General features: G+C 39.4%; 1 protein-coding gene and 1 long non-coding RNA gene across 2 annotated transcripts in view; one reads left to right on the top strand and one right to left on the bottom strand.

Moving 5' to 3' along the window:
* On the top strand, positions 1 to 26,237 carry LOC112847409 (uncharacterized). Its single transcript, XR_003220948.1, has 2 exons — positions 1 to 99; positions 25,828 to 26,237. It is a non-coding gene; the product is annotated as an uncharacterized LOC112847409 (long non-coding RNA).
* The window catches only part of crb2a (crumbs cell polarity complex component 2a), a 46,144-nt gene continuing 29,657 nt past the window's right edge, over positions 9,895 to 26,381 (bottom strand). The window contains exons 8-13 of the mRNA XM_005449503.4: positions 21,683 to 22,245; positions 16,582 to 16,747; positions 12,707 to 13,577; positions 11,838 to 11,954; positions 11,501 to 11,627; positions 9,895 to 11,247 (exon numbers count right to left, since the gene is read on the bottom strand). Coding sequence (XP_005449560.1) covers positions 11,026 to 11,247; positions 11,501 to 11,627; positions 11,838 to 11,954; positions 12,707 to 13,577; positions 16,582 to 16,747; positions 21,683 to 22,245 — 2,066 coding nt within the window. The 3' untranslated portion in view covers positions 9,895 to 11,025. The remainder of the gene's footprint in view (positions 11,248 to 11,500; positions 11,628 to 11,837; positions 11,955 to 12,706; positions 13,578 to 16,581; positions 16,748 to 21,682; positions 22,246 to 26,381) is intronic.

The following is a 26,381-nucleotide window of genomic DNA, read 5'->3' as shown; positions in this document are numbered from 1 at the left end:
CACGTGGTACCTTCCAGAGGACTCCAAGAGCTTGACAACTGTTGGACAAAAGGCTCCATCTATACCCTGTCAGGTGTCTGGCTTGGCAAAGGAGTTGAGGTAAACTGAATTTCCGACTTGCATGTCACAGTCCTGGGTCAGTGACCCAGTGTTTTGTGTTATTATAATGCTTTGATTTCATCATGGTTTATCCTTATTAGTCTTTTGGTTTATGGTTCTGCATTTCTAGCTTTCTGGTTCTTCTTTGTTTTGTGATTTCTAGTTCTTGTGTTTTGTTCCTGTGCCCCTCATTTTTAGTGTAGGTTTAGTTCTGTCTTTATCTTTATTTTCTTGTTCAGTCGTCGTTGTTCAGTTGACATGAATCGTTCAGTCTCATGTCGCAGTTTGTTATTCCTGTCCCTGTGCTCCGTGTTCCCTTAGTTCAGTGTCATGTCTGTGCCTCTGTGCCTGTCGTGTATTTCCTGTTTTAATTTGTTAGTCCTTGTCCTGTGTACTGTGTATCTAGTTTTTGCTCTCCTCCTGTGTCTCATTCCCTCGTTATCCCTCGGTGTGTTTAAGCCCTGTGTTTCTCTCTGTTAGTTGTTGTGTTGTACCCTCACCGTGCTTAGTAACATTTTGGTTCTCTGTTCCCGGTTTTGTTTTCTAGTTTTCCCAGTCTTCTAGTTAGAATCTCGTGCTTTGAGTTATATTGTATTTCATGTTCGTGTTTTTTTCTCCAGCAATAAAGCTGCCACCCTTAGTTAATCATTCAGTCTCCAAGTCCTGCGTTTAGGTCCTACATCCTGCCTGCCACAGCATACCATGACATTGCACCAGCCACTTTATCTCTCCAATAATTCCATACCTGACCTGGAATGAGTCTACAGAGATGCTCCTGTGTGAGACAATACCAGCAACTGCTTTCCTCTTGCTGTGCAGTCATCCTGTGTGATGATTGGTGGGTCCTGCTCATTCCCTTTAGTACTATGGAGGATTCAGGTGTCTCCTCAAAATCTTCTCTCTGTATTTCCTTCTTTTCATCAAGTTGAGCTGTTCATTTCGGCTCTCTGATTTAAAAAACGTCTTAACCCCTGATCCTATTAGTCTTACCCAGTAGATAATGCAGGGTTCTGGAGCTGATGCAGGCCAGGAGACTCGCCCCGTGCTAACTACGAAATTGTCCAGATTAGAAAATCTCACCTATAATGTGCAAGTGGCGTGGTAAAATGCAGCTGAAGTGAGAGTACTGAAAAGGAAAGAGAGAGCATATTTTGCCCATACTTGCTTTTCTTCATACACTACCTGTTAAATTCAGAATGGAATTTAAAATCCTCTCCTCTCGTACATGGGCTTGAATAATCAGGCCCCATCTTATCTTAAAGACCCCATAGTAGTGCATCACCCACTTCACTCTCAGATGACTGGTTTGCCTGTGGTTCCTAGGGTCTTTGAAAGTGGAATTGGAGCCAGCACTTTCAGCTTTCAGGCCCCTCTTCTCTGGAACCAGCTCCCAGTTTGGATTCTGGAGAGAGAGACCCTCTTTACTTTTAAGATTAGGTTTAAAATGTGCCTTTTTGCTATAGCGCATAGTTACGGCTGGATTAGTTGACTGTGAATTCTCACTTAGTTAGACTTCAATGGACTTACACTAGTGGGGGGGCTTCCCATAATAATTCTCACTATGTGTTCATTCACCAATTTGTATTGGTCTTTAACTTACAATATAAAGCAGTGACTGCTAAGGTGACTGTTGTGATTTCACTCTATGTGAAGTGAATTAAACAGAACTAAATTAAATTGGCTTTATATTGTGGTACAATATAAAGTGGCCATCTGAAATGACCTTCAGAGCCAGAAGGTTCTGTGTTCAACTCCACCATTTGGCTGGGCCCTTTCTGTGTGGAACGTGCATATTTTCTCCGTGCCTGTGTGGGTTCTCTCTGGGTACTCCGACTTCCTCACAAAGACATGCAGTTATTGGTTAGGTTAACTGGTGATTGTAAATTGGCCATAGGTATGAATGTAAGTGTGAATGGTTGTCTGTCTCTCTGTGGTAGCCCTACAACAGACTGCTGTCTTGTTCAGGGTATACCCTGCTTCTCGCCGTATAGCAGCTGTGGCCAACTTCCCCACAACCCTGAATTGGATAAGCAGAATAGAATGGATGGATGGAGTTGAATTGAACTGAATTAAAATTAAAATTTATAATTACACCAGTCATGCTTTTTAGTCATGTAAAAGCTGGCATCATCAATTTGTTAGCAGTCTTGTCAAGGCTTGCTGTGTGGCTGGCAGGATTGTACCCAACTGGACTCCGAAACAGTTTTACTGCAGAGCATACAAAATAAACACAACATAAGCCAGTTACAGATCATCCTGGAAAGGATCCTCTGTAGCCATGTGAAGAGGGACACACAGCTTGAGGGAGAACACAACAAAGGGCAAGGGAAGACTACCTCCTGAGCATCTACCAAGGAGGTTGCTGGCCATTAGCTCTACTCCCTGTGCTAAAACTAACTGGTGATTGTAAGACAACTGGTGATTGACAGACAACCATTCACACTTACATTCATACCTGTGGCCCAATAACCATCCTGTCCTGTTCATTCATGTCCATCCAGAATTTTTTATTTACCTTTACTCTGTAGCATGCAAGAATGGATGCAACACTCTTGGTTTGAAGAAACTTATTGAAAGAACCTTCTGGTTCTTCATAAAGAACAACTTCTGTGTGATAAGTTTGCTTGTAGTGATGATGAGGATAATTTGCATGGATAAAATTAAAGTCCAACCCACACAACCCACTTTTTTTTTTTTTTAATTTCATCATTATAATGCATTGATAAAAAAATACTGACAAAAGTCTTGATGAATCCCTACTTCCCAGATGTTTTTTAAGTTCTACTGATCAATAGTTCTCCAGGCTTGCTGAAGATTTTGCTCAGGTTTTTCTTTGGACATTTGCTGCTTTTTCATTTATTTTCCATGTAGTCCTTGTACCTGACTGTTTTCAGAATAATGTTTTATTCTGAAAACATTACGATACGGATAATTGGGAAACTTTGTGGAGGAAAACTGGTCTTGTTAGGAGAGACGGCATCCATCCCACTTTGAATGGAGCAGCTCTCATTTCTAGAAATCTGGCCAAATTTATTAAACCCCCCCAAAATGTGACTATCCAGAGTTGGGACCAGGAAGCAGAGTTGCAGCTTCTCTCCTCCTGTTATCCCCTCAAAACCCCATCCCCTTAGAGACTGTGTCAGCTCCCAAACAGACAAAAAACAAAGCAAAAAACGACTTAAACATAAAAAATCACAGAGAAAGAACAATACAGTATCCTCAACGGCACCAAAGAGTAAAACAGTGAAATGTGGATTATTAAACATTAGGTCTCTCTCTTCCAAGTCTCTGTTAGTACATCAGTTAATAATTGATCAACAAATCGATTTACTTTGCCTTACAGAAATCTGGTTACAATAGGATGATTATGTTAGTTTAAATGACACCCCCGAGTCATACGAACTATCAGAAACCTCAAAGCACAGGCCAAGGGGGTGGTGTGGCAGCAATTTTCCACACCAGCCTATTAATCAACCAAAGACCAAGACAGACCTTTACTTTATTTGAAAAACTCAAAACCAGTGTTATTTGTTTTCATCTATTGTCCACCGGGCCTTACACAGAGTTTCTGTCTGATTTCTCAGACTTTTTATCTGATTTAGTGCTCAGCTCAGATAAAATAATTATTGTGGGTGATTTTAACATCCATGTAGATGCTAAAAATGACAGCCTCAACACAGCATTTAATCTGTTACTAGACTCAATTGGCTTCTCTCAAAATCTAAAAGAACCCACCCACCACTTTAATCACACTTTAGATCTTGATCTAACATGTGGCATAGAAACTGAATGTTTAACAGTTTTTCCTGAAAACCCTCTCTTGTCTGATCATTTCCTGATAACACTTAAATGTACAATAATTGATTACACAGCAGTGGGGAGTAGATTTCATCACAGTAAATGTCTTTCTGAAAGCGCTGTAACCAAGTTTAAGAATATAATTCACGTGCCGGTATCATTTTCAATGCCCTGTACCAACACAGAGCAGAGCAGCTACCTGAACGCTCCTCCAACAGAGGTCGATTATCTTGTTAATAATTTTGCCTCCTCACTACGTATGACACTGGATATTATAGCTCCTGTGAAAACGAGAGCGTCAAATCAGAAGTACTTGACTCCCTGGTATAATTCTCAAACATGTAGCCTAAAGCAGATAACTCATAAGCTGGAGAGGAAATGGTGTGTCATAAATTTAGGAGATCATTATTTAGTCTGGAGAAATAGTTTGTTGCTTTATAAGAAAGCCCTCCGTAAAGCTAGAACATCTTACTATTCATCACTGATTGAAGAAAATAAGAACAACCCCAGGTTTCTCTTTAGCACTATAGCCAGGCTGACAAAAAGTCAGAGCACTGTTGAGCCAACCATTCTTTTAACGTTAACTAGTAATGACTTCATGAACTTCTTCACAAATAAATAAATTTTAACCATTAGAGAAAAAATTACTCATAATCGTCTCGCAGATGTAACATTATCTACAGCTACTTTCAGTACCATTGATATTTATTTAGAGTCTTTTTTTCTTTCTGAGTTAACTTCAGTAATTACTTTCTCCAAACTATGTCTTTTAGACACCATTCCTACAAGACTGTTCAAAGAAGTCCTACCATTAATTAATGCTTCAATCTTAAGCATGATCAACCTATCTCTAATAATCAGCTATGTACCACAGGCCTTTAAGCTGGCAGCAGTTAAACCGTTACTTAAAAAGCCAGCTAATTATAGGCCAGTCTCCTACCTTTTTTTTCAATTCAATTCAATTCAATTTTATTTATATAGCGCCAAATCACAACAAAAGTCGCCTCAAGGCGCTTTATATTGTACAGTAGATAGCACAATAATAAATACAGAGAAAAGCCCAACAATCATATGACCCCCTATGAGCAAGCACTTTGGCGACAGTGGGAAGGAAAAACTCCCTTTTAACAGGAAGAAACCTCCGGCAGAACCAGGCTCAGGGAGGGGCGGCCATCTGCTGCGACCGGTTGGGGTGAAGAAGGAAAACAGGATAAAGACATGCTGTGGAAGAGAGACAGAGATTAATAACAGATATGATTCGATGCAGAGAGGTCTATTAACACATAGTGAGTGAGAAAGGTGAGTGGAAGGGAAAAACTCAATGCATCATGGGAATCCCCGGCAGCCTACGTCTATTGCAGCATAACTAAGGGAGGATTCAGGGTCACCTGGTCCAGCCCTAACTATATGCTTTAGCAAAAAGGAAAGTTTTAAGCCTAATCTTGAAAGTAGAGATAGTGTCTGTCTCCCGAATCCAAACTGGAAGCTGGTTCCACAGAAGAGGGGCCTGAAAACTGAAGGCTCTGCCTCCCATTCTACTTTTAAATACTCTAGGAACAACAAGTAAGCCTGCAGAGCGAGAGCGAAGTGCTCTAATGGGGTGATATGGTACTACAAGGTCATTAAGATAAGATGGGGCCTGATTATTTAAGACTTTGTATGTGAGGAGCAGGATTTTGAATTCAATTCTGGATTTAACAGGAAGCCAATGAAGGGAAGCCAAAACAGGAGAAATATGCTCTCTCTTTCTAGTCCCTGTCAGTACCCTTGCTGCAGCATTTTGGATCAGCTGAAGGCTTTTCAGTGAGTTTTTAGGACATCCTGATAATAAAGAATTACAGTAGTCCAGCCTGGAAGTAATAAATGCATGAACTAGTTTTTCAGCATCACTCTGAGACAGGATATTTCTAATTTTAGAGATGTTGCGCAAATGGAAGAAAGCAGTCTTACATATTTGTTTAATATGTGCATTGAAGGACATGTCCTGGTCAAAAATGACTCCAAGGTTCCTCACAGTGTTACTGGAGGCCGAGGTAATGCCATCCAGAGTAAGAATCTGCTTAGATACCATAGTTCTAAGATTTTCAGGGCCGAGTACAATAACCTCAGTTTTATCTGAATTAAGAAGCAGAAAGTTAGCGGCCATCCAGGTCTTTATGTCTTTAAGACATTCCTGCAGTTTCACTAATTGGTGTGTGTTACCTGGCTTCATGGATAGATAGAGCTGCGTGTCATCTGCATAGCAGTGAAAATTTATGCTATGTCTTCTAATGATGCTGCCTAAGGGAAGCATGTATAATGTAAATAGAATTGGTCCTAGCACTGAACCCTGTGGAACACCATATTTAACCTTAGTGTGTGAAGAGGACTCTCCATTTACTTGAACAAATTGGAGTCTATTAGATAGATATGATACAAACCACTGCAGTGCAGTACCTGTAATACCTACAGCATGTTCTAATCGCTCTAATAGGATATTATGGTCAACAGTATCAAACGCAGCACTGAGGTCTAGCAGGACAAGCACAGAGATGAGTCCACTGTCAGAGGCCATAAGAAGATCATTTGTAACCTTCACTAAAGCTGTTTCTGTGCTGTGATGAGCTCTGAAACCTGACTGAAACTCTTCAAATAAGCCATTCCTCTGCAGATGATCTGTTAGCTGTTTGACAACTACTCTTTCAAGGATTTTTGATATGAAAGGAAGGTTGGAGATTGGCCTATAATTAGCTAAGACAGCTGGGTCTAGAGATGGCTTTTTAAGTAAAGGTTTAACTACAGCCACCTTGAAGGCCTGTGGTACATAGCCGATTATTAGAGAGAGGTTGATCATATTTAAGATCGAAGAATTAATTAATGGCAGGACTTCTTTGAGCAGTTTTGTAGGAATGGGGTCTAAAAGACACGTTGATGGTTTGGAGGAATTAATTATTGAAGTTAACTCAGAAAGATCAATTGGAGAAAAAGAGTCTAACTTAACACCGATGGTACTAAAAGTAGCTGTAGATAATATTACATCTGTGGGATGATTATTGGTAATTTTTTTCTCTAATGATAAAAATTTTATTTGTGAAGAAGTTCATGAAGTCATTACTAGTTAACGTTAAAGGGATTGTTGGCTCAGTAGAGCTCTGACTTTTTGTCAGCCTGGCTACAGTGCTGAAGAGAAACCTGGGGTTGTTCTTATTTTCTTCAATCAGTGACGAATAGTAAGATGTTCTGGCTTTGCGGAGGGCTTTCTTATAAAGCAGCAAACTATTTCTCCAGGCTAAATGATGATCCTCTAAATTTGTGACACGCCATTTCCTCTCCAGCTTACGAGTTATCTGCTTTAGGCTACGTGTTTGAGAATTATACCACGGAGTCAGGTACTTCGGATTTGAGGCTTTAGTTTTCACAGGAGCTACAGTATCCAGAGTCGTACGTAGAGAGGAGGTAAAATTATTAACAAGATAATCGACCTCTGTTGGAGTAGCGTTCAGATAGCTGCTCTGCTCTATGTTGGTACAGGGCATTGAAGATGATAACAGTGGGTGGATTATATTCTTAAACTTAGTTACAGCACTTTCAGAAAGACATCTACTTTGATAAAGTCTACTCTCCACTGCTGTGTAATCAATTATTGTAAATGTAAATGTTATCAGGAAATGATCAGACAGCAGAGGGTTTTCAGGAAACACTGTTAAATGTCCAGTTTCTATGCCATATGTTAAAACAAGATCTAGAGTGTGATTAAAGTGGTGGGTGGGTTCTTTTACATTTTGAGAGAAGCCAATTGAGTCTAATAACAGATTAAATGCGATGTTGAGGCTGTCATTTTTAGCATCTACATGGATGTTAAAATCACCCACAATAATTATTTTATCTGAGCTGAGCACTAAATCAGATAAAAAGTCTGAGAAATCAGAGAGAAACTCTGTATAAGGCCCAGGTGGACGATAGATGATAACAAGTAAGACTGGTTTCTGAGTTTTACAGCTGGGGTGGACGAGGCTAAGCATCAGGCTTTCAAATGAATTAAAAGTCTGTCTTGGTCTTTCGTTAATTAATAGACTGGTGTGAAAAATTGCTGCCACACCGCCCCCTCGGCCTGTGCTTCGGGATTTCTGGTAGTTAGAATGACTCGGGGGTGTTGATTCATTTAAACTAACATACTCATCCTGCTGCAACCAGGTTTCTGTAAGGCAGAGTAAATCGATTTGTTGATCAATTATTAAGTCATGTACTAACAGAGACTTGGAGGAGAGAGACCTAATATTTAATAATCCACATTTCACTGTTTTACTCTTTGGTTCAGATGTGGATACTGTATTGTTCTTTCTTTGTGATTTTTTATGTTTAAGTTGTTTATTGCTGGTTTTTAGTTTGTTTGTCTTTTTGGGAGCTGACACAGTCTCAATGGAGATGGGTTTTTGGGGGGGTAGCAGGAGGAGAGAAGCTGCAGAGAGGCGTGTAAGACTGCAACTCTGCTTCCTGGTCCCAACTCTGGATAGTCATATTTTGGGGGGTTTAATAAATTGGTCCATATTTCTAGAAATGAGAGCTGCTCCATCCAAAGTGGGATGGATGCCGTCTCTCCTAACAAGACCAGGTTTCCTCCAGAAGGTTTGCCAATTATCTATGAAGCCCACATCGTTTCTGGGACACCACTCAGACAGCCAGCAATTTAAGGAGAACATGCGGCTAAACATGTCACTCCTGGTCTGATTGGGGAGGGGACCAGAGAAAACTACAGAGTCCGACATTGTTTTGGCAAAGTTACACACCGATTCAATATTGATTTTAGTGACCTCCGATTGGCGTAACCGGGTGTCATTACTGCCGACGTGAATTATGATCTTACTGTATTTACGTTTACCCTTAGCCAGCAGTTTTAAATTTCCTTCAATGTCGCCTGCTCTGGCCCCTGGAAGACAATTGACTATGGTTGCCGGTGTCTCTAGCTTCACATGTCTGAGAACAGAATCACCAATTACCAGAGTTTGACCCCCGGCGGGTGTGTCGCCGAGTGGGGAAAAACGGTTAGACACATGAACAGGTTGGTGGTGTACCTGTACTTTTATATCAAAAATTATATCAAAAATTCTTGAAAGAGTAGTTGTCGAACAGCTCAGTGCTAGGACCAATTCTGTTTACGTTATACATGCTTCCCTCAGGCAGTATCATCAGAAGGCATAGCATACACTTTCATTGCTATGCGGATGATACCGAAGGTTATCTATCCATGAAGACAGATAACACACAACAATTAAAGAACAGTTAAACTGCAGGAATGTCTTAAAGTCATAAAGATCTGGATCACCTCTAATTTTCTGCTTCTTAATTCAGATAAAATTGAGGTTATTGTATTCAGCCCTGAAAATCTTAGAAATATGGTATATAACCAGATTCTTACTCTGGATGGCATTACTTTGCCCTCCAGTAACCCTGTGAGGAACCTTGGAGTCATTTTTGACCAGGATATGTCCTTCAATGCACATACTAAACAAATATGTAGGACTGCTTTCTTCTATTTGTGCAATATCTCTAAAATTTGAAATATCCTGTCTCAGAGTGACGCTGGAAAACTAGTTAATGCATTTATTACTTCTAGGCTGGACTACTGTAATTCACTATTATCAGGATGTCCTAAAAACTCCCTGAAAAGCCTTCAGTTAATCCAAAATGCTGCAGCAAGAGTACTGTCAAGGACTAGAAAGAGAGAGCATATTTCTCCTGTATTTGCTTCCTTTCATTGGCTCCCTGTTAAATCCAGTACTGAATTCAAAATCCTGCTCCTCACATACAAGGTCTTACGTAATCAGGCCCCATCTTATCTTAATGACCTTATAGTACCATATCATCCCATTAGAGCACTTCACTCTTGCACTGCGGGCTTACTTGTTGTTCCTAGAGTATTTAAAAGTAGAATGGGAGGGAGAGCCTTCAATTTTCAGGCCCTTCTATGGAACCAGCTTCTATCTTGGATTTGGGAGACAGACACTATCTCTACTTTTAAGATTAGGCTTAAAACTTTCCCTTTTTGCTAAAGCATATAGTTAGGGCTGGACCAGCTGATCCTGAATCCTGCCTTAGTTATGATGTAATAGGTGTAGGCTGCTGGGGGATTCCCATGATGCATTGAGTATTTCTTCTTCAGTCACCTTCCTCACTCACTATGTGTTAATAGACCATAGCTTCATATATGAAATACTTTTTAAGATACACCAAATGATCAAATTTTCTCAAAATTTTATGCAAATCAGAGCCAGTTGAGCAGAACCCTTGGTTGATTTGAGACCGAATGACCCAATATCAAAAATAGGATGCCGTTTTTGTTTGTTTGTTTGCTTTTTTGAAAAAAACCCCAAAAACTAGGAAAACAACCTTGACAGAAAGAAAATCTGAGCACAAGAGACAATGAAAATCTAGACTAGAATTAAAAATAACAGCAAACAATTTAACTTTAGCTCTACTGTCTAAATTCTTTATAACAAGCATTCTTCCTGGCCAAGCAGTAAAAACCTCTATTTGGCCTTTATTACATTTATAGATTTAATTAATGTGCATAAAAGTGGACACAAATGTAAATAAATGTAATCTTTAACAAGAAAAAGCATTTCTAAAAATTGCTACAAAGTCCCATATTACCAGAAAAACTGAAAAATAAGTCATGTTGCCAATCATGTCTATCAGAAAAGAAAGAACAGTAAAGAGTTTTCTCAGAGCCATACTGTCTCCACTGGAGGAACTGCACACACAAAGTTTCCAGCAGCAGCACCACTGGTGTGCCATGAACCTGTTGGACATTTTCCAAAGGTGACCATGTAGTGGAGAGCTTATTTGTCCTCTGTTTAGCAGTTTTGAGCATAAAAACTGGTATGATTTCTGATAAGAGGGGGTCATCAGAGGATAAACTGATGGCTATGAGTTCCTGAAGTTCATAGGGCTTATTTCCTCAGATGACAAAATATGCACAATCTACATTGTCAATACATTTCTGTAGCACAGGTCTATAAGGAGGGGGTTATAACATCAGATGAGCCGGACATTCAGAGGATCTAACAGTTTGACAGTGACAGCCCTGTGCACCTCCCCACAGCATCGGATCGCCTCTAGCTCCCTTTATCAAATTGTGTTCCTGTCAGATCAGATAAGTCTCTCCTCTGGTGGTACTTTAAGCATGCTGTCCATCTCTAGCCGGGCTCCAGCTAGCTCCTGAGCACTGGGGCTATAAGCACCCTCTGACTGGCGCTTCTTCCTTGCTGTGAGCACTACAAAGGTCAAGCCAATAATCATTAGGAGAATGCACAGACAGAGCAACGGGATCACAATTAGCAGCCAGGGGATTCCCTGTATATGGGCTTCTTTCTGCAGAGACAAAAAGAGTAGATGTTTGGTCTCACTGATGGATGTTTCCATTACATAGTTTGATTTTCAGTCATTTCAAAATTAAAAAGATGTGAATCAAAATCAAGTTTATACTGCTGTTGTGAAACTTAACGTAAAATATGAAAAGTAATTTAGTTTAGGAAACACATATAATATATCATTCGTTAAATGTTGGAACTAAGTTTTTGATCTCGTCTATCTAGTTCTGAAGAAGAAATCAAAGCAAACATACGTTACTGTCACAGACTGGACCACTGTAACCGGGCGGGCATTCACATACAAACATGTTAAATCGATCCAAACAGGAACCTCCATTTCTACAGGGGTTAGACCCACACTCATTGATCTCCATTTCACATCTGCAAGACAGAAATGACCTGAAGTCAAACATTAACTGTTACATTAACAACTCTGAAGCTATGGAGATATTTAAAAAAAAATAAAAAAATAAAGTCATATTTATGGTTATATACTTATATATATCCCCTCTACCATGATATACATACACACATGTGGTATTACTTAAATTTACTACCAGTTAGAGTACAATGACTCAGATGTGAGCTTACCTGGTGCCTGTGAAACCTGGCATGCATGTACAGTTAGCCCCCCACAGTCCATCATTGCAGACACCATCATTTGCACACATAACATCTTTACCACACTGTATAGGAGGATAGGCCCACCTGGAGGAAATGGTATTAGTCTTTATCTTGGCAAGACGTGCAGGAATTCTTAAGTGCATATGTAGTGTGTGCTAAATCTACAATGTTATTGTCTTTTCAAACTAATAAACAAAAGATTGTAAACAAAGACGGAAAAACAACAATGCTTCCTTGCATTTTTTTTAAATTGTGAAGACAAATATGGTGTAAAATAAAGCAGATTAGTTATGCTCTTAACTTGCTCAGCACAAGCTGGCAGCATGCATATCTTACATACACCATAGGAGCAAAAGTATTGGGCAAAACATTTGAATCTTTGAATTTGAGTGTTTTCAGTATCATGGCCACATGTATAATATCAAGCACCTAGTCATACAATCTGCCTTTACAAATATTCGTGAAAGAATGGGTCATTCTAAAGAGCTCACTAAATTTGAGCATAGTATTGTAATAGGATGCCAGTGCTGCAACAAGTCATTTCAGGAAATTTCTTCAAGATCAGTGATCCATAATCAGTCATAACTACTAATATTGCAAAGTGGTTTTAATTCAGCCATAAAGTGGCTGATCATATAAAACAGAGTAAGATTGGCATTAACATCAGCAAAAAACATCAGTCAGCAGGGAGTTTTATGGAATGAATTTCTATGGCTGAGCAATTCCTCTAGGGGTAATGTATAGGTGGCCCAATACTTTTGTGTAGTTTGGCTTCACTACAGTAGTTCACCTTTAACTACAGGGAATAAACAAATCACCATTTAGTGAGAACTCACTGGCAGTGGGAGCCCCTGTACTCTTTGGGGCATATGCAGGTGTACATGTTGGGTCCATCCTGACAGGTTCCTCCATGTTCACAATTATGATGCTCACACTCATCAATATCTTCATCACAGAGAGTGCCAGCATATCCCGGGTGGCAATGGCACTTAAAACCAGCCAAGTAGTCCTTACAGCTTCCATGAACACAGGGCTGAGACAAACAGTCATCAGTGTCCATTTCACACTGGTCTCCCTCCCAACCAGAGTCGCAGATACATCCAAATTTATTAAAGAGGTCTTCACAGGCGCCTCCGTTTAGACATGGATCTGAATCACAAACAGGGGTACCAGTGCAGCCCAAATAAATCTTTGGTTTCCCAACTAAATGGAACTGAGAAGGTTGTGGGGCCTTATAATCATCCACAAAAGGAAGGTAAACTCCTCCGAGCCTCACTGCACCCATGCAACCATTGAAGCTCTCTGCAAGGGCTAGTAAAGCCCCCTTCTGATTGAGAAAGCGAATACTACCTGTGCGCTCTGGCACACTGTTAGCATCTGTGATTCCATCCACAGTGATGATCCAGGGGGAGGCTTTGCGGTCCTTCTCAGTCATAGAAATGTTCACGCGGTGCCAGCTCCCGTCTGCAACCTGACGGATGCCTGTAAAGGTCAGAGGCTCAAAGCTGTTGCTTAGCTGGATCTCCACCCGGACTGATGAGTCCAACAGACCCACCATTAGGAGGTCAGAACCCCAGGAGGCCCTCAGGAGCACAGCATTTTCTGACCGGGTCCTCAACTCCATGTATATGTTAGTGACAGGCTCAACCAGGGAGCCTCCAGAACTGTACTGCACAGCGTTGTTCTCAAATGTGGCATTGTAAACACCTAGGAGTCAAAATGAACAAAATGAACAATTTTTCCTTATTATTTCAAAATCTGGATGTCGTGTAAAAGATATTTAATTGAAAACTGGTTAATTGGAAACTCTAAATTGCCCGTAGATTTGAAAGTGAGAGTGAATGGTTGTCTGTGTCTATGTGTTTGCCCTGCGACAGACTGGTGACCTGTCTAGGGTGTACCCTGCCTCTCGCCCTAAGACAGCTGGGATAGGCTACAGCCCAACCCCCCACCCCCACCCCAATACATTGAAAAACAAACAAAAAACAGTTTAGGAGTGATTTTTTGGATGCGCCACTGCTCTCTGTTGAGTGTGGGAGAAACATGCTTGCACATAGACGCATGGACTGAGATTAACCTTATATCTTTACCTCCCTAACTCACCTCCAGTAACATTACAGGTTCTGTGAACACTGTGCAAACTACCCAGAGAGTGTTCTTCCTGTATCTGAGCTAGTTACCCTGGAGACTGATCTTCTTTTGCCCAGGCTTACTGCTGAAGATCTTCTCCCTGTGGCTGAGTCAGTTACCCCTGAGTCTGGTGATATACTGACCTCTGCAACACTTGATTCAGAGGGTAAGCATAGGTCCTGAGTATAAGTTAGTTCTTTTAGATTCTGATTTTTAAGTAGTCACAGATTCTGTTCCTGTCTCTGTATCGACAAGTCTGATCCAGTACCCAAAAATTGTGCCTGGGTTGTAAGCCTGAGTTGAGTCTTTTTGTGCCTGTGTCTCCTCCTAAACCATTCCTCTTAGCTTTACTTTTTAGCCAGTACCATTGATCCATATGTGCATTTGCTAATAGTAAATCATCTTTAATTCTTAATCAAAAAATATAATAAAAGTATAAATCTAATCGATATGTTGAATTACAAATGTAGTTTGAGTAATGACAATTATTCTAATGTCTGAATTTTGTGTGTGTAGACATGATCCAGCTTTTATCGTGGCAGATTAATGCCTTTGTGCGTCTGAGACTGGCTGCAGGAATGTGAAAGATAGGAAATGTGTGTCCGACACATCATTATACATAATTCTGAACATAGAGTCATAATTAAATTTGGCTTTGGATATTGCTGATAGTTAATCATGCTTAACTGCTTAATACTGATCAGAATATAATCAGGTATAAGCTTAAACAGTAAAATGAAAACAAAAATATAATCTATGAAATTAATAACAGGCCTCTCACTTAGGTTTTGTGTAGAGTGGCCTTTTTATGCAATGATAGCCTTCGAGGCTGCATGTGTATGTGTGCACAAGAAGGATTGGGAGACTTTAACATATATGATTTAAAAAATAAATTATGTTGAGCATATTGTATTTCACAAACACAAGCATTTTCAAGATAAAAAGTGTGATTGAGCTAATGAAAAATCTAGTTGAAGTAAAATAGCATAAACTAAATGAAACATGAGGGAAAGTATATTGACATGTGATGGAATTAATGATAAATCATGTTAAAATACAACACAGAAAATAAAAAAATGTAATGAAAGGATTTCAAGGTTTAAATTATGTTTTAAATCATATTGAAGTAAGAAAGAGAGAAGGAGGTGTGGCAATTAAATGGCAACAACAGTGATAGGATGTTCACAATGTGTGTAGCAAGATGTAATCTCAGAAGACGTGATATCCAAAAAAGATTTTTTCTTAGATGATTATACTTTCATAGGCAAGTATTAGTTTAGCTTTTTATTCGCACTGTAAGAACTATAGTCATATAGGAAAACATCTACATATAGCAGTATTTGTGACTTATATGGCTTTTTCATATAAGTACTGAAAGTAATAGACAATTTTTATTGTGTTGTCACTGAAAGTGTTTCATAATCAGAAAACCTTGAATTTTATAATTGGGAAAAAAAGTAATTGTGAAGAACTGTTTTTGTTTTACTGTTGTATTTTTCAAATGACTTCAGTTTAACGAGTTATTATACAAAGAAGACCTACAGGCAAGATCATTTTATTGAATCCACTTTGAAGCACTTTGGGCTTTTCCTTAACTGATTCAGTGTTAAGTGTGCAATGTCAAAAAATAATGAAATACAATGTATTGCCAAAAGTATCCACTCACCGATCTAAATAATTGGAAAGTAAAGTGTCGGACACACACCACTACACAGTGTGGAACCACTCGACTCTGGAGTCTATCTGGCAACCCAAGGGGCGAGGCTGGGTATGGTGGTTGCCAAGAGACTTGTCTGACTGCACAGGGCTGAGTGTAAAGTTTGGTGGAGAGGGATTATGGTGTGGGGTTGTTTTTCAGGAGTTAGGCTCAGCCCCTTAGTATCATTTTGGACAATTTCATGCTCCCAACTTTGTGGGAACAGTTTGGGAACAGTCTGTTCCTGTTCCAACATGGCCGCACACCAATGCACAAAGCAAGGTCCATAAAGACATGAAGACCTTGACTGGCCTACACAGAGTACTGACCACAACTCGACAGAACCCCTTGGGATTAATTAGAGCAGAGACTACAAGCTGGGCCTTCTCGTCCAACATGAGTGTCTGACCTCACAAATGTGCTTCTCAAAGAATGGTCAAAAATTGCTATAAACACACTCCTAAACCTTAAGGAAAGCCTCCCCAAAAGAGTTGAAGCTGTTGTAACTGCAACAGGTAGGACAGCATTATATTTAATGTCACTTGAGATGTCACTCAAATTTTATATAGGTGTAAAAGCAGAGAAACAAATACTTTTGGTAATATAGTTTATCTATATAGTGTATTTGGTAATAGTGTATCTATCTGGTTTTGGATTTTGTGCTAAAACAATTACTATTATTACTATTTACCATTTTGCAATAATATTTTATCTTTTTTGTTAATTATCTGTTGGACAAATAAACTAATTATATTTATTCTTTACTTTCAGCTCTTGGTTTTTGTGTGCCTAGGGAAACAAGAGAATCTGCATGGGTGGTAGGCGAACAGAAATATATATTTTTTGCTCCATGGCATTATAGGAGTTGAAGTTTTATAAACTTACATTCATATCCATCAGGTAGATCCACACAATGGCCACCATTGACACATGGGTGGCTGACACACCACACACGTTTTTTGCAGGTCTTCCCAGTGTATTCCTCAGGACAAGAACATGTAAAATCGTTGAATGTGATGGTACACCATCCTCCATTTTGGCAAGGCTTCATCTATAAAAGGAAGAATGCAGATTATATTTTTGTAGAACAATGAACTGATGTGGAAATAATCAATTACATTTTATTATTTTATTCAAATAATTTTATTTATATAGTGCAAAATCACACCAACATTTGGTGTGATTTAAGGTCCTACAATAATACAGAGAAAGCACAGAAAATCCAAACAATAAGATGACCTCCTATAAACAAGGGCCTTGGTGACACTGGGAAAGAAATACTCCCTTTTAGCAGGACAACCCTCTGGCAGAACCAGGCTTAGGGAGGGGCAGCGATCTGCTGTGACTGGTTGGGAGTAAAGGGAAGAAAACAGAACAAAGGCAGTGGAAAAGAGATAGAGAATAATCAGATAATAATAATAAAATATCCTATCTTAAAGACATCCAAGACCTTGTAAGTGAGCAGAGTGTCACAGGCTGGGTGAGCTGCGGAAAAATTCCACTGGGTTCCTGATTCACCTGTGTCCACATTACTTAAGACCTGCGTTGACATCTCTTCACCATCAGTTTGTCAACTAATCCATGTTGGTAACAGGCTCTCACACTCTCTCACTGCTATTGTTTCTAGTCCTTGCACTTCCCTTGTTCTCTTGTGCTGCAGTTTTCTGGTCACATCTCACCTCCATTCTTCAGCTTCGCTCACTCCTCGGATTCCCAGTCATACTCATTGTTACTTGGAAAACTTCCTGGAGACAGGATGTCTTTAATTTTAGTGTTATTGTGCAAATGCAAGCAAGCAGTCTTATAATTATTGTTTAATATATGCAGTGAAGGCCATATCCTGGTCAATAACGACTCCCAATTATTCAGTGTTACTGAAGGCCAAGGTAATGTCATCCAGAGTAAGCATCTGGTTAGATGATATATTTCCAAGATACAATTATCTGATCTGAACATAGAAGCAGGAAATTTTAGGTCAATTTTGAGACTTTCCTGCAGTTTAAACTAATTGGTGTGTGTTATCTGGCTTCATGGATAGATAAAGTTGGGTGTCATTGACATAGCAATGGAAATGTATGCTATCCTTTCTAATGATACTGCCGAAAGGAAGCATGTATAGTGTAAGGACAACTAGTCCTAGCACAGAACCCTGTGGAACTCCATAATTGACCTTAGTGTGTGAAGAAGACTCTCTAAGCCTCTAAAAGGATTTACAAATGAACAAATTGGAATCTATTACATAGACACAATTCAAATCACTGCAGTGCACTGCTTTAATACCTACAGCATGCTCTTATTGCTGTAATAAAATATTTTGGTCAACAGTATCGAACGCTGAGGTCTTGCAGGACAAGCACGGAGATGGATAAAAATTATCCTAGAAGGATCCTAGAAGGATAATTTTTAACCTTCACTAGCACTATTTCAGGACAGTGATGAGCTTTAACAGCTACTGAAACTCTTTAGATAAAACATTTCTCTGTAGCTGTTTTGCAATTATTCTTTCAAGAATTTTAGAGATAAAAAGTTAGATTGGCTTATAATTAGCTAATAGAGCTTGGTCAAGCTTTTTAAGTAGTGGTTAAACTACTGCCAGCTTGAAGGCCTGTGGTATGTAGCCAATTGATGGAGATGATTTGATCATATCTAACACTTAAGCATTAATTAATGGTAGGACTTCTTTGGGCAGGCTTGTAGAAATGGGGTCTAAAAAGACATGTTGATGGTTTGGAAGAGATAATTACTGAAGTTAACTCAGAAAGATCAACTGGAGAAAAACAGTAATTTCAATGGTACTGAAAGTAGTAATACATAATATTACATCTGTGAGATGGTTGTAATTTTCTTCTCTAATGGTTAAAATTGTATTATTTTATGAAGTCTTTACTAATTTAGGTTTAAGGAATGCTTACTTTTTGTAAGCAGGGCTACAGTGGTAAAGAGAAACCTAGGATTGTTCTTACTTTCTGCAGTCAGTGATCAATGTTCATTACAGCATTATGGGGGGCTTTTTTATAGAGCAGAAAACTACTTTTCCAGGATAAATGCAGATATCCAGTTTATACATGTAAATGTATAAACATGTCCTCTTCACACAGCTACTTTCTTCAGTCACTTTTTTTCAATCTCTGTGTTTATACACCTCTCTGCATTTAATTATTAGTTATTATTAATCTCTGGCTCTCTTCCACAGTGTCAGTGTCCTGTCTTCCTCCCCTAAACCCAGCTAGACATTGCAAATTGCTTAGGAATATGATGTCTAACTAGTTGTCTACTCTGTATGGCATTACCTTGACATCCAGTAACCCTGTGAAGAATCCTGAAGTCATTTTTGGCCAGGATATGTCCAATGTGTATATTAAACAAATATGCAGGACTGCTTTCCTTTTATTTGTGCAATATCTTGAAAATGAGAAACATCAACCAAGGCAACCCTACAACATCCAGAGCCTTTGGGAACTCAGGGTGAACCTCATGCACCCCAGGCTGAAGGCCTGGCAGAGAGAGCCGTCAGCTTGCAGGTCCTTCTTCTGGGAACCAGCTCCCAGCTTGGATTGGGGAGACAGACACCCTCTCTACTTTTAAGATTAGGCTTAAAACTTTCCTTTTCAATAAAGCAAATATTTAGGGCTGGATTAGATGACCCTGAATCTTCCCTTAGTTACACTGCAATTGGTCAAGGCTGCAGGAGGCTTCCCATGATGCACTGTTTCTTCTTAACTCACCATGTGTTTATACCCCACTCTGCATTTAATCATTAATTATTATTAATCTCTCACTCTTCTCCATAGCATCTCTTTTTCCTCCCCTTATCCCCAACCGTTTGCTGCAGATGGCTGTCCCTAACTCAGCATGGTTCTGAGGTGGTTCTTTCTTCCTGTTAAAAGATTTTCCCTTCCCACTGTGGCCAAAGCACTTGCTCAAAAGGCCTCATCTGATTGTTGGTATTTTTCCTTTTTTTCTTTGTTTTAGGGTCATTACAATAATAAATTTTTTGAAGCAACTGTTGTTGTGATTTGATGCTAAATAAATAAAACTGAATAGAACTGAATTGAATAATTGGCCACTGTGGGAGTAGAATTCAGGTAACTGCTCTGCACTGTGTTGGCAAGTGGCACTGAAAAAGGAAACAGTAGAGGAATTGTATACTTAAAAGACATCTATTGTGATAAAATGTATTCCCCAATTCTCTAGTGTGTTATTGTACATTTAAATGTTTTTAGGGAATGATCACACAAAAGAGGGATTTGGGGTAATATTGTTAAATGTTTGTTTTTATCCTATATGTAAGAACAAAATCCAGTGTGATTAAAATAATGTGTTTGGTTTCTTTTACATTTTGAGAGAAGCCAGTTGAGTCTAGTAATTGATAGTTGACTTAATGCTGTGTTGAGTCTGTCATTTTCAGTATCTACACGGATCTTAAAATCACCCACAATATTTATTTCATATCACATGAGCACTAAATCAGGGGTGTTGATTCATATAAACTAACGTAATCATCTTACTGTAACCAGTTTTCTGTAAGGCAGAATAAATCAAAGAAAAGTTTGTTGGTCGATTAATAATTGATGTACTAAGAGAGACCTAATCTTTAACAATAATGGGGTTTCGGGGGGATAACAGGAAGTGATGAGCTGCAGAGAGACTTGCAAGTCTGCAACTCTGCTTTCTCGTCCTGATTCTGCATAGACACGTTTTTGAGGTGTAATAAATTTGGCCAGATCTCTAGAAATGAGAGCTGCTCCATCCAAAGTGGAATAGTGGGATGGATGCCGTCTCTTCTAACAAGACCAGGTTTTCCCCAAAAGTTTTCCAATCATCTATAAAGCCCACATCATTTTTGGACACCACTCAGAGAGCCATCAATTTATGAAGAATATGCAGCTAAGCATGTCACACCTTGTTCAATAGGGGAGGGAGCCAGAGGAAACTACAGATCGGACACTGTTACAGCAAAGTTTAACATTAATTTTAGTGACCTCTGATTGATATAACCGGGTGTCATTACTGCCATCATGAATGATAATTTTACAGAGTTTACACTTATCCTTAGACAGTAGTTTCATGTTCCCTTCAGTGTTGTCTGCTCTGGCTCCTGGAAGACAATTCACTAAGGTTGCAGGTGTCTCTAGTTTCACATGTCTCAAAACAGAATTGGCAATAACCATAGTTTGTTTTTTTTGCGGGTATGTCAAAGAGTGGGGATAAACGATTAGAGACATGAACAGATTGGTGGCATGCCAGGGACCTCTGTATAGATTTATGCTTCCTTTTTTTCCAACTGCTTGGGAAAGTCTGCTGGGGGAGAGCTAACAGTGTTTATACTAACTTTGACCACAGTGACCACAGGGGCGTGGCTAGCTGCAGGTTTTCAAGGGTGCAGACTGGGGCACTAATTATTACTTATTATATTCAAATTACTGTGAATATAATTAGCAGGTGATTCAACACAGAGTGTGCTTTGGATAAAAGATGTGAAGACTGATCTATGAAATAAGAAATTATATAAACAATTTGAATTAAATGGGCTACACAGATATGCTACACAAAGACACCACTGTGCGTTGTAACTAGAACAGGACATGAAACTGTAATGCAGAGAAAGCCAACATGAAGCGAGAGCCACCCGGAACTGTTGGCTTCGGACTAGTATCAAAATAGTCTGTTTTTCATTTATAACACTTTCCCCTTTGGGTCATATTCTAACAAAGTGGGTACCATTTTGGCCTACATATCACCTCATTAGTTTAGAGATGGTTTATGGAAAAGTGTAACCTGCCTTTTTATAATGGCAGTTTACTGATGTCCATTAAATACACCATAAGCAGACAGTTAAGTTACTTTTTTCAAAAGACAATAGTTATACACTCACTTAGAACTGCACATCCAAACAACATGAAGGTGAACAACATACCTAAAGGTATTTTTCACAAGAACACAAAGATACAAAAGAATATAAAAAGATTTAGGAAGTTTGTCCTACCTTGCAGGTATTGTCACTGACACATCCCTTCTTTACGTTCTCAGAATAGGTTAATGAATAAATGTCCACTTTATTCAAGGTGTCCCAACCATCCACATCCAAATGCACGGAGTCTAAACGAAGATCCTGAAGGCAACCTTTGAAACGTCCCCCCCAGGTATCAGAGGTCCATTCCTTTGGAAGTCCTCCCACATAGGCCTGATCTCCACTGTTAACACTAACTTCAGGGATCTCTCCCATTCTGTAGCGAATTCCCGCATGTTCAAAGATGACCTGTCTGTGTTGCACTTCCACCTGCAGAAGGTGCTTCTCACCATTTGCCACAAATATTGGAGCTGTAAGTGGAGCACTACTTGGCAGAGAGCTAACAAAAACCCTCCCCATGCCCAGGTAAACTGAGAAGTAGGCCTCCTCTGTGGGCCTCCTCAGCTGGAAAAGCAACCCATCTGGCTTTAAAGAGCGCAGGATGAAAGACACACTGAAGCTGCTCCCGTGGCTTTTAACAATATCATATCCACTGGAACTCACTGTGTCTTCATGGTTGTAGGTCCACCAAGAAAATTCTGTCAGGGAACAATAATTGAACTACATTAAAAACATCATGTACACCTCTGCAACAATGCCCCAGGGTGTTCCATTAACAAAGTCCAGTTATATTTTATGTTTAGCACACATCTAAGTTAAAATGTTCTGGAAAAAAATGTACACCTGGATGTCTGTGGTAAAAGTGGTAAAGTCTACATTAAGTGATAGCAAGGTAATTGGACATGTATTTGTGTTGTAATTTCTGTTTTGCTGACCACTCAAAGCACTTTTACACTAAAAACCAAATCCACTCATTCATACGGATAGTTCATACATAGCTTTCAGTTTCACTGTAGTATTTTATATTGGTAAAAAAAACCCTGGACCCCAAAACACAAACAGATAATCCTCTATGAGCAAGCACTTAGCAACAACTGGAAGAAAGAAATCCCTGGCAACATGAAAAGCCCTTCAGCAGAACAAGGCTCAGTGAGTGAAACTATAAGCTTTACCAAAAAGGAAAGTCTTAAGCCTAATCTTAAAAGTAAGCAGGGAATCTGGTAACTGGTTCCACAGGAGAGGGATCTGTTAGCTGAAGGTTCTGCCTTCTATTCTGCTTTTTGAAATGGCAAGTAAGCCTGCACTCTGAAAGCAAAGTTCTTCATTGGCATAATATGCTACTAAGAGGTCTTTAGAATAGGGTCTGATTGTTTACTTTGTATGTGAAGAGAAGGAATTTAAATTCAATTGTTTATTTAAGAGGAAGCAAATGAATAGCAGCCAGTATAGGAGAAATAGGACATCTTTCTAGTCCTTGTATTCTTATGGTGACATTTCAGGGAGATTTGAGCTAAACCTAAACCTCCAAGTTGTTTGTTGGACTTCTGTACTAATCACAGTTTGTCCATAACAAACACTATGGGGAGGATGGTGGATAGGTCTGGTGTAACCAAACATAGAGTGAGGGTACAGTGGGAGTGTCTGGCAGAAGCCCCATGAGATTTTTGAATCACACCACCAACACAACTTTATGATGGAGAATAGAGAGATTGAGCCTGAATGGTCCTTGTTAAATGCCGAGACAGCAGTACAAAGCCGTGGCCTGTCGTGGCAGTAATCCCCTAAACAAATGATGGACACCAGAGGTGAAGTGACCTATCAAGTGGAAGTAGGACTCAAGTGTGGTGAGTTTGTGGGTCTCCAGAGTTGGAGTTGGTGATCAGATAACATTTACTCTTTCAAAAAATGATGAGATAAAAGGAAGATTGGAGATTGGCCTATAATGAGCTGAGACAACTGGGTTAAGCAATGGCTTTTTAAGTAATGTTTGAATTACCTCCACTTGAAGGCTGTAGTACGTTGCCCATTTATAAACAGATTAATCATGACAAACATTTAATAGACACATTGATGGCTTTGAAGAAGATATTACTGAAGTTAGCTCAGAAAGTTTAAACGGAGAGAAAAAGTCTAAATAAACATCAGTAGTATTGAAAGTAAATGTACGTAATGATACATCTAATTCAATTCAATTAAATTTTATTTATAGGGCACCAAATCACAACAACAGTCGTGACCCTAGAATAAAACATACAGAGAGAAACCTAACAATCATATGACCCCCTATTAGCAACCACTTTGGCGACAGTGGGAAGGAAAAACTCCCTTTTAACAGGAAGAAACCTCTAGCATAACCAGACGCAGGGAGGAGCGGCCATCTGCCGTGACTGCTTGGGGTGAGAGAAGGAAAACAGGACAAAAGACACGCTGTGGAAGAGAGACAGAGATTAATAACAAGTATAGTTCAATGCAGAGAGGTCTAGTAACACATAGTGAGTGAAAAAGGTGACTGAAGAAGAAATACTCAATGCATCGCGGGAATCACCCAGCAGCCTACGCACATAACTAAGGGAGGATTCAGGGTCATCTGATTCAGCCCTAACTATATGCTATAGCAAAAAGGAACGTTTTAAGTCTAATTTTAAAAGTAGAGATTAGGCCCAATCCAAAGTGGAAGATGGTTTCATAGAAGAGGGGCCTGAAAACTGAAGTCTCTCCCTCCCATTGTACTTTTAAATACTCTAGGATCAACAAGTAAGCCCGCAGTTTGAGAGCAAAGTGCTCTAATGTGATGATATGGTACTATAAGGTCATTAAGATAAGATGGGGCCTGATTATTTAAGACCTTGTATGTGAGGAGCAAGATTTTGACTACAATTCTGGATTTAACAGGGAGCCAATGAAGGGAAGCCAATACAGGAGAAATATGCTCTCTCTTTCTAGTCCCTGTCAGTATTCTTGCTGCAGCATTTTGGATTACTTGAAAGCTTTTCAGGGAGTTTTTAGGACATCCTGAATTAAATGAATTACAGTAGTCCAGCTTAGAAGTAATAAATGCATTAACTAGATTTTTTAATGTCACTCTGAGACAGGATGTTTCTAATTTTAGAGATATTGCACAAATGAAAAAAAGCAGTCCTATATATTTGTTTAATATACACATTAAAGGACATATCTTGGTCAATAAAACAACTCCAAGGTTCCCCAAAGTGTTACTGGAGGCCAAGCTAATGCCATCCAGAGTAAGCATCTGGTTAGATACCATATTTCTGAGATTTTTAGCGCCGAATACAATAACCTCAGTTTTATTTGAATTAAGAGGCAGGAAATTAGAGCCTGTAGTTTAACTAATTGGTGTGTATTATCTGGCTTCATGGATCAATGTTGGGTATTATCTGCATAGCAGTGTAAATGTATGTTATGCGTAATAAATTACCTTAAGCACAGAACCCTGTGGAATTCCATAATTAACCTTAGTGTATGAAGAGGACTCAATTTACATGGACAAATTGAAGCCTATTAGAAAGATATGATACAAACCAAAGACCTTATAATTTCTGATGAATTCATCTTGCTGTTGTTGGGATTACCCCCTCCTGAGCAGCTCCCCAGCTTGGTCCTACTATCCACCCCTGGGATAGTAGGATTCATGGCCAGGCAGACTCCACAATGTTTTGGGACTCTAGTGCCCTTTTTTGTTTGGGGTGGTTCATGTTTTGGGGGTTTATTAAATTTGGCCAGATTTCTTGAAACGAGAAGGTGGGATGTATGCCATCTTTTCTAACAAGACCAGGATTTCCCCAGAAGGTTTCCCAATTATCAGTAAAACCTACATCATATTTTGGACACCACTCAGAGAGCCAGGAATTGGATGAGAATGTCACTACTGGTCCAATTGGGGAGGGGACCAGAAAAGTACAATATATTATATTATTTAATTTAGTTCAGTTAATTACTGTTCTTACTGTCTTGGAGCAACTGTAACCACGTAATTTCCTCAGGGATGAATAAAGTCTGATTCTAAATGTTTTGTCAAAGTTACACAACAAATAAACATTCATTTTAAATGTCTCTGATTGATTTAACAGGATTTCATTATAATGGGAATTACTGTTTCATGAAATTTACATTTATCCTTAGCTAACAGTTTCAGTGTTTCTTCAGTGCCGCCTGCTCTGGCCTCTGGAGGACAATTAGCAATGGTTGCTGGTGTCTGTAGTGTCATATTTCTTAAAACTGAATTGCCAATAACCAGAGTTTGTTCCTTGGTGGGTGTGCAGGAGAACCGGGGACTTCTGTTTAGGGCTACACCTCCGCCTCACTGTCACCCAGCTGGTTTCCCAGGAAGAGAAATGCTGTCTATGACCAACAGAACACCATCCACAGTCAAGCACAGAGTTACATTATGCTTTAGGGCTATTTTTCTGGTAAGGGTAAGGATCTGGTGAGGATGATTTTATCACAGTGAGAGGACAATAGTTGGGGCCATGTATCATGAAATCTTGCATAAGAAACTCCTTTCCTCAGCCAGAACACGGAATGGATTGTGAATTGGTCTTCCAGCATGATAATGATCACTTACCATCAAGGCAATAATGCAGTGGCTAAACAAGAAGCATATTAAGGAATAGAGTGACCTAGAAATTCTCCAGACCTTAATCCTATAGAAAATCTTTGGTGGGAGCAAAAACTTGCCTTCAAGTAGAGTTTCTGTAAAGGGGAGTAGACCAAAAAGGTTTTCTCCACCCAGTACTTGGTCATGCTTTGCTTGTGATTCAAATACTTATTTCACTCAATAATGTCTGTCGAATGTGTTTTTTCTTGATTTTGGTTG

The sequence above is a fragment of the Oreochromis niloticus genome, linkage group LG7 (genome assembly GCF_001858045.2).
Source record: "Oreochromis niloticus isolate F11D_XX linkage group LG7, O_niloticus_UMD_NMBU, whole genome shotgun sequence".
Lineage (NCBI taxonomy): Eukaryota > Metazoa > Chordata > Actinopteri > Cichliformes > Cichlidae > Oreochromis > Oreochromis niloticus.
This window is presented reverse-complemented; position numbering and strand designations above follow the sequence as displayed.